The 12,568-nt window shown below is 54.4% G+C and overlaps 1 protein-coding gene across 1 annotated transcript in view; it reads left to right on the top strand.

Moving 5' to 3' along the window:
• Positions 1-12,568, top strand: part of Tmem132c (transmembrane protein 132C) — a 273,283-nt gene that overhangs the window by 250,286 nt on the left and 10,429 nt on the right. Inside the window, exon 5 of the mRNA XM_027952017.2 lies at positions 5,522-5,665. Within this exon, the coding sequence (XP_027807818.2) occupies positions 5,522-5,665 (144 nt within the window). The remainder of the gene's footprint in view (positions 1-5,521; positions 5,666-12,568) is intronic.

Below are 12,568 nucleotides of genomic sequence, written 5' to 3'. Positions count from 1 at the left end.
TTAGGTCTTGCCTTCTACTCCCCTTTCCCTGCTTTATGGAATGGGGGTTCACGCTGTGCCACCGCACATGGGTGTATGTAACTCACTGTCGCTCACGGCCAAGAATCTGCCTCGAGTCTCCAGGAAGACTTGGGCTTTGGGGCAGTGTGGGAACTGTCAAGACTGTGAGACTCTTGGAGATGAGCTAAATGCATTTTTTTTTTTTTTAGAGAGAGAGAGAGAGAGAGAATTTTAATATTTTTTTTTTTTAGTTTTTGGTGGACACAACTCTTTGTTTGTATGTGGTGCTGAGGATCAAACCCGGGCCGCACGCATGCCAGGCGAGCGTGCTACCGCTTGAGCCACATCCCCAGCCCTAAATGCATTTTTTATTATGAGGTGGACATGAATTTTGGGGGGCCAGAGATGGAATGCTATGGTTTGGAAGAAGTGTCCCCCAAAAGCTCTTGTGTTGATATAGGAATGTTCAGCTGGAAGTGATAGTATTTGAGAGCTGTAACCTAAGTAGCCCATCCTCATTGAACAGACCAACTGGGGGTGACTGTAGGCAGATGGGGTGTGGCAGGAGTAGGTGGGTCACTGGGGGCCTGAGAACCTGCCCTATGACCCCTCTCCTCCTTCCCTTTCTCTGCTTCCTGACCACAACGTCCTGAGCAACTTTCTTCCACCATGACCTCTGGCCATGAGGTTCTGCCTCACCTTGGGCCCAGAGGAAGGGATGCAGCCAACCATGGACTGAAACTTCTGGAACCATGAGCCAATAGAACCTTTCCCTCTGCTAACTTGCTCTTGTTGGGTATTTTGGTCACAGAGACGAAAAACTAACACATATGCCACATTTTCTCTTTTACAAACAAAAATTTTGAAACAAACATCTCAACATCTGTGTGTTGCACATCACATAAACGACGGATTGGTCTTTATTTTATTTTCTGTCCTTTCCCCGACACAGCCCCAATGTTGGATATGAGGTGTTCCCCAAAAGCTCCAAAGAGCAAAGAGCTTCCTGTGGGAAGCCTGGTCCCTCCCCACCCACACCTCACACCAGACACTCAGCACCCAGGCTTACCAGCTGCCCTGAGGCCACCGGAATTTGTTCCACACCCCAGTGAGTGACCCCAAACCTCACCAGATCTAACTCCCCAACCACCCAGTTATTCCCCTGGTTCAGTCGAGGAAACCGATGCTTGGAGAACTAAGCGCAGCCAGAGAAGGGCAGAGCCAGGACTCAGGGTGAATCCATGTCCTTGCTCTTAACCTGCTAGACAGCCAGAAATGTGGTCAAGCCATGTGTGCCATCCTGGGTGGATGCTCCAGGCCTGCTGGATCATGGCTGCTCACCCAGCCCTGGGCCTGGGTTTCCCCATCTGTAGGCTATGGACCACACGGCCACCAGCTTTATGGACCCTAGGCCAGTGTCTTGCCCCTGTGCATGAGCTACCTTCTCTTAGTCCTGTTTCCAAGGGGAACAGCTGGTTGGCTCACCAAGGCCTCCTTGGGAGCCCAGAGTCAGCGGGTCCAGCCTGGCCCAGGCCTCTTGGTGGTCCACCTCCTGCCCACCCTCAAGTCTTCCCTCCTGTCCTCCCTCGTCACCCACTCCTTCCCTCCTTCCCTCCCTCCTCCTTTTCTTCCTCTTTCTCAGACAGGATCCCTGCGCCCTAAGACCTACCTCTTGAAAGTTCACCTCAGGGGCTCCCACCTTTGGCAGGTTCGGTGGCCATCACTCCATCCAGTTCCAAAGTGCTTTCCTGAGCACAGCACCATCCATGCGCAGCGCCCTCTGCCAGCTTCCTGTCCCTGTAGACCAACTCGCTCTGCATGTGTCCTGTGAAGGAGCCCCGGAGGGCGCCCTTCAGCGTCTGGCCCTCCCACTTCACACATGTCCTGATGCCCCTCCATGGCTGAGTCACCCTCGAGGGTGTCACTCATGTTTACCCTCTGCTCTGCCCCAGGGGTGAAGACCCGGTGACCACAGCGGGCCCCTTCCCAGGCATAATTTGAGGCGGTTCACACCCTGGGTCTCATGCTCCAGAAGCAATTCTATGCTCTTTATTGATTTAAAAATTAAAACAGCTCAAGCAATTAGCATTTATGAGGACGAGTCAACAACAAAGCGTGTTTAATCCAAAGCCTCGGGCTCTTTGCAAATTTGAAATGGCAGTGATTTAAAGTGCCCTGGGCCACTGACTCTCCACAGCAGAGCAGAGCAGCTCTCTGACGGTGGTGGAAGGGACAGAGGGAGAGCGCAAAGGAAGAGGAGGGAGGAACCTTTAATGACACCAATATCTCCCAGGCAATAATGACGGCTTCAGCACTCTGCGACTGGATTGATAAGTGCATGCTAAACTCTGCTGGGGCCGACAGGAGTTGTACGACCCCGTGGTCTCAGGCAGAGTTCTGCTTTCTATGAGGATGAGCTCCTCCCGGGCCAGAAGGGGCCAGGGATAGGCAGCCAGCAGTATAAGCTTACTTGGGCAGCCATGAGAGACAGGGCAAAGGGAGGTGAGCAGTCCCTGCACAGGATGGCTTCAGTGAGTTTCAGAAAATAATGCAGCTTTATGCACTTAAATAATGTCCTGGTCAGCAATGAATTGCATCAACTGAAAAGTATTTGGGGGTTGCAACCAGCCACATAGAACCCTGTGTCTACACCAAAGTCTCTCTCTCTCTCTCTCTCTCTCTCCCCCCCTCCCTCCCTCCCTCCCTCCCTCTTTAACTCCATCTTCACCAGACCCTGAATCTTGATCTTGGTCTTGAGGTCTCCAGAGCTGTGAGGAACAAGTGTATGTTGTTTGCAACCCTCCCCATCTGTGGAATTTTGCTGTGATCAAATGGGCTGAGTAAGACAGATGTCTAGATCTGACAGCCAGATACCCAGGGATGACGGAGCCCAAGCCCTCATCTGCAAAAGGAGGGAATGGAGATCCAGAGAGAGAGAGAGAGAGAGAGAGAGAGAGAGAGAGAGAGGTGGTCGCAGCCACTCAAGTCAGTGTTGTTTGTCACAGAGAAGAATCCAGATTCCCAACTCCCTATGCTCACCAGGCAATGAACACTCCCTGCTCAGGAGAGTGACTCCCCTGCCAGGGGACCTCAGGCTACTGGCCTGCCTTGGAGGCATTTCCTTCTGTCCCCTGTTCTTTTCATGGCTGTTAGCACCCTGAAATTCATGTGGTCAGGAAGGCTGAGGTCCAGCCCTGCCAGCCTCCGGGCAATGCCAGTTTCAGATAGGGAGTGTAAAGGTAGGACAGGGTGAGTGTGGACATGTGTGCAAATGAGTGTATGCATGCTGGTGTGAAACCCCAACAGCACTAGGAAACTAATCACAATTAGTCGGCCAGGGAGCCTGCAGCTTTAATGAAGCCATAGCTCTGTAGAGAAAATGTGCAGGTCCATCTCTGAACACATTACCTGTAATGACCCTGGAAATGGACTCGGGGGCTCCTGCGGTATTCTTAGCATCTCTAAAGCCGTTCTGAAAGCAGCCCAGATTACAGCCCCAGCCTCAGGAATCCTGGGCACCAGGGACAGACCTGGCAGAGGATTATTAACTGCTAGCTCATGAGAAAGGCTGGGCTCCACTCATAACCCAAGCCTCTGCCCACGGTGCTCCTGCTTACTGCAAAAGGTCACCAGTGTCAATTGCTTCCCAGTCTCCTGCTTCAAACTGGAGCAGCACTTCTGGAGAGGGACTTCAGGGGAAACCGACCAGAGAGTAAAAGGTCTCAGCAGATGTCCCAAGGCCAAAGACCCTTTCGTACCCTCATTTGGCCATCAAGAAAAGGCTTACAAAAGGAGGTTTCAGGAGACGGTGCCATCTCAGGCACTTAAATAGTGTGCTAGACACATCACCGTCTGCGAGCAGCCTGCACCCTACAGATGCAAAAAGGTGTTTCTCCACTGCTTTGCAAGTCGCAATGCCTGCAGAAGGAGGTAGACTGAGAATTTCGAATGACGTCAACATGAACAGAATCAGCCAAGCCCCTTGGCTGTGTCGGAGGGGGCTCCCCAGGGCAGCAGAGGAAGAGGGTCTGGTTTGCTGAAAAGTTTTCACTGAACAAGGAAACCCCTGCTCTGGAGATGGAGGCAGGAGAATTGCAAGTTCAAGGACAACTTGGGCAACTTAGTGAGACACTGACGTTGAAACAAAAAAAAAATAAATTAAAAGGGCTGGGGGGAAGGGGGGGTTGGATGTAGCTCAGGGGCAGAGCGCCCCTGGTGTCAATTCCCGGTACTGCCCAAAATAAAACAAAGTGCTTAGCTGGGTGAGTGTGTGGCACTTGTGGTCCCAACTACCCAGGAGGCTAAAGCAGGGTTGCTGGAGCCCGGGAGTTCAGGGCCAGCCTGGGCAACATAACTAGACCCCCTCAAGCAAAAATCAACAAACAAACAAGACATGAAGCCCAGGTTCTAGGTCCACTGCTACGGTGCCACCAGCCCAGGCTCCGGGGCCGACTTGGTGGCCCTGCAGGGGGCAATCTGCTGTGGGCTCCACAGGAATCTCACCACTCTCTCTTTCTGGTAACATGAGTCTGATTTTTTTCAACCCCCTTTTTCCTATGGAAATCTGTTTGGTAGTCTTGTTGGTGAACATGCCGGGTCCTCCTCTGGGTGAGGGGTGGGCCCTGAGCCCAGAGGGCCAGCCAGAGACACCCTCCCAGAACGAGCCTCAGGCGGGGCCATGCACAGGTGGGTGGTTTAAGGTGTCCTGGCCATCTCGCTGGAATGACTGCCCGGGGGTGACCTGATCCCGCCTTGTCGAAGTGCTCTTCCGCTTTCCCTGTGACTCTGAGCCACCTGCCACCTATCCTGTCCTGTGGCTGCACTTCTATGAGGAGGTGACGACACATGGGATCTGACAGCTCTAAGGAGCATCTGGGATGAGCCCAGGGGCCAGGTGGAGGTGTGGTCAGTGCGTGCTCCTGCCCTGCCACCCATCACCCACAGGCCACCCCACCTCTAGGCCACAAGCAGGTCCCTGGAACCTCTGTCCTCATACCTGCATCTCATTTCCTTCCCCGGACCTTTGTGGCCGCCCCCCCAGGAAGATGTTAGAATTGGGCCATGTAGGTCCCCCAGGATGGTGTCCCCATCTCAAGATCCTGAGCCTTATCATACCTGCAAAGTCCCTCTTACCAGGTCAAGTGACGTAGTCCAGGCCCTGGAGGTCAGATGGCGGACATCTGCTGCAGGGTGACGAGAGCGCAACAGGCACCCTCCACAGTGTCTGCTGGCCTGAGGTACCCAGGGACACGCCTATGGCTCAGGACCGCAGCCTGGCTGGTGGAGAATCACCGCCTGCTCCGCAGCAGAGAGGAAATGAACCAGTGGTCGTGGGGAGCCAGGAGGAGCAGCCTATGCAGACCACGCATTGGGCGTTCTTGAGAATCCGTCCCAAACTATGCCCTTTACATTTGAAGGAAGTGCCACAGGGTGTCTTTAACAGGGGCAGCCTGGTGCTTACCCTGGAAATCCCAGGGACGGAGCACCCCCCTGACCCCCACGTGTCTGGTTCTTTCGGCAGGACACTGAAATCCTGAACACAGCCATCCTCACAGGAAAGACAGTGGCGGTGCCCCTCAGGGTGGTCTCCGTGGAGGAGAACAGCGCGGTGACCGACATCTCGGAGTCAGTGGAGTGCAAGTCTGCGGACGAGGGTGTCATCAAAGTAAGTGACTCAGCGTGCAGCCACGGAGCGGTGGGGCTCAGGGGCCTCCGTTCTCTAGGAACCTCTGAGCTTAGGAGTCCGCTGGGCTGTTCGCACTCAGAACCTGTCCAGCGGGGTCCCTCGTGGTCCTGCTCCATTTTACCATCTTGGTAATCTGTCTTTCTCTTTCTTCTTCCCTTCCTCTCTCTCTCTCTCTTTCTTTCCTTCCTTCTTTCTCTATTTATTTAAGTGAACAATAAAAATCCTATCTACCTCCCGGGTACAATATGTTGTGTTGGGAAATGCTCAAGCGTTGTGGAGGAGCTCTTTCTGGCTAATTATCATAGGCATTGACTCACGGATCTTTTTATGGTGAGAACACTTGAAACAATCTCAGAAAACTTTAAAAATCGAGTGCATTGTTATGAACTGTGATCACTGTGTTGTAGAAAGAGCCCTTGACCTCGTCCTGAGTTAAATTCATAGAAGCAGAGAATAGAGCAGTGGTTGAGTGAGGCAGGAGGGGACGGCAGGACCGGGGACCAGGGTCAGAGGACAGGATCTCAGTTGGGTGAGTGACAGCTTAGACGGAGATGCCAGCCCGTTCTCCAAAGAGAAGGAATCTATTTTTAGCTTCAAAACCCAGGAGAGAAACAAGACCCAGAAGCAGATCTCATCACAGTTACACCCAGGGTCATCCCTGGCTGCTCGGAAATGATTTTGACAAGGAGCCCGTAGCCAGTGTTTCAAGGAATGTGATCTGTACCTTTAGGGAAATGAGCAGACTCGAGCTGAGAACGTCCCCCTGAGATGAGTGGGGAGGTGACATCCCTGGCCGTGGACAAAGCACAGCATGGGGGAGCATTATGAAAGGGGCTGGCCACTCAGGAGTGTCACCCCTGGGGCTTGAAGGCTGTGTCCGGCTGCCATGGGGAGAGCGTTCACATCTAATCAGTGCTTCTCTGCTGCAGGCCCAGGAGGCTTTGGATTTAGGGAGCTCAGTTTGGTTGAGTCTGAAGACGCTGAGGTTTTGCCCAGTGCACGCAAATAAACCTTCCCATCTCCTGGGTCTGAGACAGACACCAGCCGCCTGAGCTCGGTACCCATAGGGCGATGCAGAGGACCAGTGACCCTGGCACAGGTAGCTGGCTGTGCTACAAGAGAGGAGCCCTGGCCTGGGGACCTGAAGCTCATGTGATAGGCAGCCAGTGGACCACTGTGGCCTGCACACCCCCCAGTCCCTATGCCCAAGCCCTGTCCCCAGTCAGGTGGTATTAAGCAGTGGGAGCTCTGGGTAGTAACTGGGCTTAGAGAGGTCACTAGAGTAGAGGTCCTGATGGGACTTTTGCCCTTCATGAAGAGGAAGAGAAGCCGGGTGTGGCAACACACGCCTGTAGTCACAGCCACTCAGGATGCCGTAGCAGGAGAATCACAGGTTCAAGGCCAGGCTGAGTACCTTACCAAGAGCCTGTCTCAAAGCACCTCTGGGTTCAAGCCCCATTACCAAAGAAAAGCAGGGGGTGAGTAAAGAGGAAAACAGAAAAGGAGCTGCGGGGACAGAGCAAGAAGGCAGACATCTGCCAGCCAGGAGTCCGGCCAGAGCCAGCCATGCGGCTCCCTGGTCTGCGGCTCCCTGGTCTGCGGCTCCAGAGCTGTGAGAGACGGCTCGTGCTGTGAGGCGTGCTGAAGGCTCTCCCTGGGCCTTGGTATTTCCGAGGCAGGCAGCCTTGGGCAGTCCTCGTGTTCCTCCCGGCCCTTGGGACAGTCAGAGTCCCAGCATCCAAAGTCGTTTGGAGGGCATATGAGTTCCATCAACAGGTGAAGAGCCTGGCCCAGTGGCCACACAGCCAAGGACTTACGAACTCAGAGTCAGAAGGTCCTCTGGCTACATGAGGTAGACCCCGGGAGGGAGGCCTGGTGTGCTGTGCATGGTGATGCTGACATGTCAGAATTGTAGCCACGCATTTCAAAGATGTTGGCAAATTCTCTGAGTCAGACAGCCATCTCCATGACCCAGTCATGGGACATTCGTGTCACCCATTTGCGTTCTGTTGCTCCTCCCGCCCACAGCCCCTGGCAACCAATTCTGTACCCGTGGATCTGTGTTCTGCTCTCCCTGCCTTTGACTTAGCATCGTGGGTTTGTTTGGAGCTGCACCACAGTCTAACCTAGATCGGCAGTTTGTTCCTCCATTGCTGAAGGATATTCAGTTGTCTGGGTGGACCCCACACTGTCCATCAATGGCTACTTTTGGAGTTTCTAAACAAATGTGAGCATGCGTGTGCGTCTTTACACAGAGGTGTTTTGGTGTCTCCTGAATGGATTCTGAGGACTGGAACTGCTTGGTCACGTGGTACCTTTCCAGAGTGGCTTCACGGCTTTCCTTTCCTGCCACTCATGACTGAGGGTCCCCACTTCTCAGGAAAATCCAACAGATCTGGAGACCCAGAAGCCACGTTCCCAGGGGAGAGCACACTGCGGGTGTCCCCTCTGCTCAGGCACCTGCCCGCTCGCCAGTCACCACCTTATGGCCTGTCTAGTCCTCCTGGCCCAGGGGAGCTGAGCCTGTCCCCAAGGTGGATGGGACTGTGCCCACATCACAATGTGGAGCCTGGGCCTGCTTACACACCTCTATTGACACATGTTTGTAATCCCCACGTGGAGATACTACTTTACAGCAGGGAGAACACACCAAGAGCACTTCCAGTGGGCAGGTCTGTGCACACTCTCAGCACACTTTTCAGGGCCTCAGGTGGTCAGTACTGACCACTTTCCTGGTGTCCCTGTAGGCCTTCCTCATGCTTATGTGATCACACACACACACACACCTGGGTGTGCATACACTCAGGACATACCTATAGGCTCTTTGTTTTGCAGGGACAGGTGACTTCCTACACACATTCCTCCTATTCTTCCTTCACCGCATCAGGACTGGTGCCTTGGGAAAGCTCAGCCAGGCCAGCAGGCCGTGCACAGTGTCCAGGGTGGGGGCAGGAGGAGCCGCAGCACCCTCAGGAAGTGGGCCATGTCTGTGCTGGTGCTCATGGGAAGGCGAAGGGCGTAGACCCTGGAAGGGCAGCCACTAGCAGAAGTCCCAGGACAGTGGCAGAAGAAGCTTGGGGTGGGTGGCAGAGCTGCGGGCACCACCAGAGCACGTAACTGCTCCCACCTCCTGCCCGAGTGTGAGCATCTTTGAAATACAGCTGTGTGTGCAGTCTGTGACACGGCATAGATTATTGGGTGGTGCTTGTCCTGCTTGATGCTCGAATCCCACTCGATTTGACAGTATGACAGTCAAGTTTTCATAAATCACATGCTAATTCATTCAACGAAGATTGATTGGCCAGAGGTGTCATCCTGGTTTGGGGCACACAGCAGTAAATAAGCAGGCGAGGAACTGTCCCTGGGAACCGGCATGCTGTGAGGAGGAGGAGCAGACAGGTGGCCAGAGGCAAGAACACCACGAAGCTGGCGGGAACCACAAGGGGTGACCATGATAGAGAGTGGCATGGGATGGGCTGCTTGGACAGGGTAGTCTCCCAGGTAAGGACATCAGAGCCACTGAGCCTGCCCTGGACTGTGCTGCCTGCCTGCCAGGGCTCTCGGCACCTCCCCTATCTTGAGTGAGGCTCCCCTGGGGTACCCTGGTTCACAGCCTGGCTTGTGCTTTCCCCAGGGGCTCCTGTGGTCACTGGGCCACATGTCACTATGCCCCAGGGACGATTGACTGGGGAGAGAGAGATCACTAACTGAATTTCCAGTGCAGCCCGATGGACCTCCAGGGTCCATTCCAGCTAAGGGATCCCGGCCCAGAGCGGGAGAGAGTGCTCACAGGTGATGAGCTGACCGGTCTGTCCCAGGTCGTGGGGAGCAACCCCCTCAGGCATAGCCTTGGCTTTCCCCTGAACTCTGACCCCTAAACTTTGCTCTATGGAACTTACTCTCAATTTTGCAAGCTTGAGAGTGAGTTCTTGGGAATGGCCCCCCCTCTCTGGAGAGCCTGTAGGATTCACATTGCTTTGGGTGGCACCCAGGGCCGAGGGCAGACTTTAGGCAGAGGAGAGACTAGCAGTCCCCACTCCTGCTTCTCGTGGCCCAAGGGCTGAGGAAGAAGCACAATAGGGCCTCTCTCTGCAAGAGCCGCCTGTTCTCAGGTAAGAAGAGGGAGAGGAGGTGCCTGGGCTGAGGCCAGCGAGCGAGGTACCTGGCACAGCCTTTCTCTGGACCTGGATCTGCTGTGAAGCAAGGGAGCTCCCCCCGTGCAGGGTTCTCCCAGCGCGAGTCCCTGGGCCTGGGCCTCAGTGGGCAACTCCAATGCCTGCTCCCAAGCTGCTCTGCACTAGCCAGCTCTTCTCTGAACCCCAGCTGGTTCTTCCACCTGAGAAGTGGGGGTGCTCATGCCCACCTCCTGGAGTGCTGCGGCCTAGGACACAGTGTTGCTGGTGAAACTGACATTGCCACAGAGGCAGACCTAGATGGTGGCTCTCCACAGAGTGTCCCTGGGCCACTCGCAATGCCTGGAGGTGATTGTGGTCACCCCTGGGGCGGAGGCTGCTGGCATCCAGTGCTGGCTACTCATTGTCCCACAGTGCCCGTACAACAGAGAGGCACATGACCCTGCAGAGGCTGAGAGGACCACCTTCGCCCAGCAGACAGCAGGAAGCACACAAGCACCTCTGTGCGGCTTTGACTGGCAGCCCCCAGATGGAGGCCCGGTCTTCTCTGTCACTCACCATCTGAGTGAGTCACAAGGCTTGTGAAGTGCCTGGTACACAGCAAGGACTTAATAAATGCCATGCACTGTGGGTGTGGCACCCCTGTACCGACTCAGCTCTTCTCAGAAAGCAAAGAGCCCTTCACAGCTCCACGTCCTAGGGCGGGTAGACATGGGTCTCGGGTCGTCACTGGTTTGGGGCACACAGCAGTAGGGTGTTGGGTCATCCCTGGAAGGCTAGATTTGTGTCAGCCAGCTCCAGCTGTGATCATGCTGTGTGACAAAGGAACCCAGAAACTCAATGATTTACAACAGCAAGCCGTGGCTTCTCCCCAGGGCCCGTGGTGTACCACGGCAGCCCTTCAGGGGGCAGGTTGCCTGGTCTGGGATCCAAGGAGCCTGGGCTTCAGGTCAGCCCCACGTCTCACGCTGGTGCCCAGAGCAGCTGCCCCTCAAGGACATTCTGCTCAAAGTGGCTCAAGAGAACACGGTAGCCAAGCCAAGCCAGGCCAGCCCACTGGGGCCTCTGCTCACAGGTGCCCACTAACATCCCTCTTTAGAGGCATGGCCTCCTGGGCACTTAAAGAAATGCACGATCTGCTCCTTCTCCTCGATGGTCTCTACCGAGCACCTCCCACACCTGGGGACGTGGCTCCCAGTCGCTCCCTTTACACAGCTTATCTTCAACAGTCGGGAGCATTTGTCAGTCAACAAACATAATAAGCAGGGTCATTTCCAGTATTGTAAATGCCATGGAGAAACCACTAGGTTTCTGGGGCGAAGAGATGGGCAGGGCTGTTTGCAGTGGATAGTCGGGAGCCTCTCTGCATCTGTGCTGATGCCCACGGGCCAACAGCTTGGAACAGTCTTCTAAGCAGCAGGAACAGCATGGGAAAAGACCCTAGGGGGTGAGCAAGCTGGGTGTCCCCCGGAAAGTCAGCCAAGATGGAGGAGTATGGGTGAGGACCGTAGGGAACACTGAGGTGGCACAAAGTCAGGGGCGTCAAGCTGGGGCCAGACTTTCATTTTATTCTAAGAGCAACAGGACATTGGAAGATATTCTGGTTTAAATTGCAAGTTGATCACTCTGGCAAGTGCAAAGTGGGGACTGTTGTAAGTTTCATTTTGAGGAAACTTAAACCCAGAGAGGTTGAAGAAATTTCCAAAGTCACACAGCTGATAAGTAACAGAGTCCAGAATCAAACCCAGGTGCATGTGACCTCAAAGCCATTGTAGTCTCAGGCTCCCTTTGGGCTCAGGCGAGGAGGAGTACACCACAGACAGATCTTTAGGTTACTGAGCTGTCCAGTATGATAACCACTGACCACGTGTGCATCAGTAAATTATTAACACTGAATGAAATGGCTGATTCAGTCTCATGGTTGTTCTAGCCACGGTCCCCAGCTTTGGCCACACATGGCAGTGGCCGCCATATTGAATCACACAAACCTAAGACGCTTTAAGGGAGGCACAGACCCAGAACCTTGCCTTGGAGGAGTGGAGGCCAGCATTTTTTCCTGGGAGAGGCTGATGGAAAGAACATACATATGGAGCTGTCCAGGAAGGAGCGGGTTATTCTGACCCTCCATCGAGCCACAGAGAATGTTCTCTTCTAATATAAGACTTTTGCATGAGATCAGACCTTTTGTTTGTGAGCCAGATTTTACTGGAGCTTAGGGAGGCTCCATCTGGATTTGCTTAACTGAGAAAAGAGGTTTCTACATCCAGGGACCCTGGAGCTGAGGTTTTCATGGGTGAAAAGCTCGGGCCAGGTCCATGATGCCCAGGGTCCAGTCCAGACTGGGACCTGGGTGGCTGGTTTGCTTCAGGGAAGACTGAGTTCTGGCAAACAGTGCACCCGTGGTGGCTCTCCCCAGACTCCTCTGCTGAGATCAATTTGAGAGCCAGGGTTTGGTCTCAGCAGCATCTTATGCCAACTCTCCGTATCTTCATTGAGTGAGCAGGTGCTGAGCCGCCAAGACCCCCACATTGGATTAGCAAGGAGAAACGGTCTCATCAGTGAAGGTCTAGGGCAGGTGGCTGCGGGGGACCCTTGAATCAATCCCTCTGACCCTCTCAGCACTGTTTGGACTGTCAATGTCATCCTCAATGCTGGGTAGAGATGCCCCAGGCTCAAGTCCTGGGCCTTGAAGCCCTGGAGACCTATGTGGAAGTCCTGGGATCCCTGTCCTTGGCCAGGCCAAGCCATG

Source organism: Marmota flaviventris, chromosome 1, assembly GCF_047511675.1.
Source record: "Marmota flaviventris isolate mMarFla1 chromosome 1, mMarFla1.hap1, whole genome shotgun sequence".
Taxonomy (NCBI): Eukaryota; Metazoa; Chordata; class Mammalia; order Rodentia; family Sciuridae; genus Marmota; species Marmota flaviventris.
The sequence above is the reverse complement of the archived record's forward strand: the minus strand, read 5'-3'. Positions and strand labels throughout refer to the sequence as shown.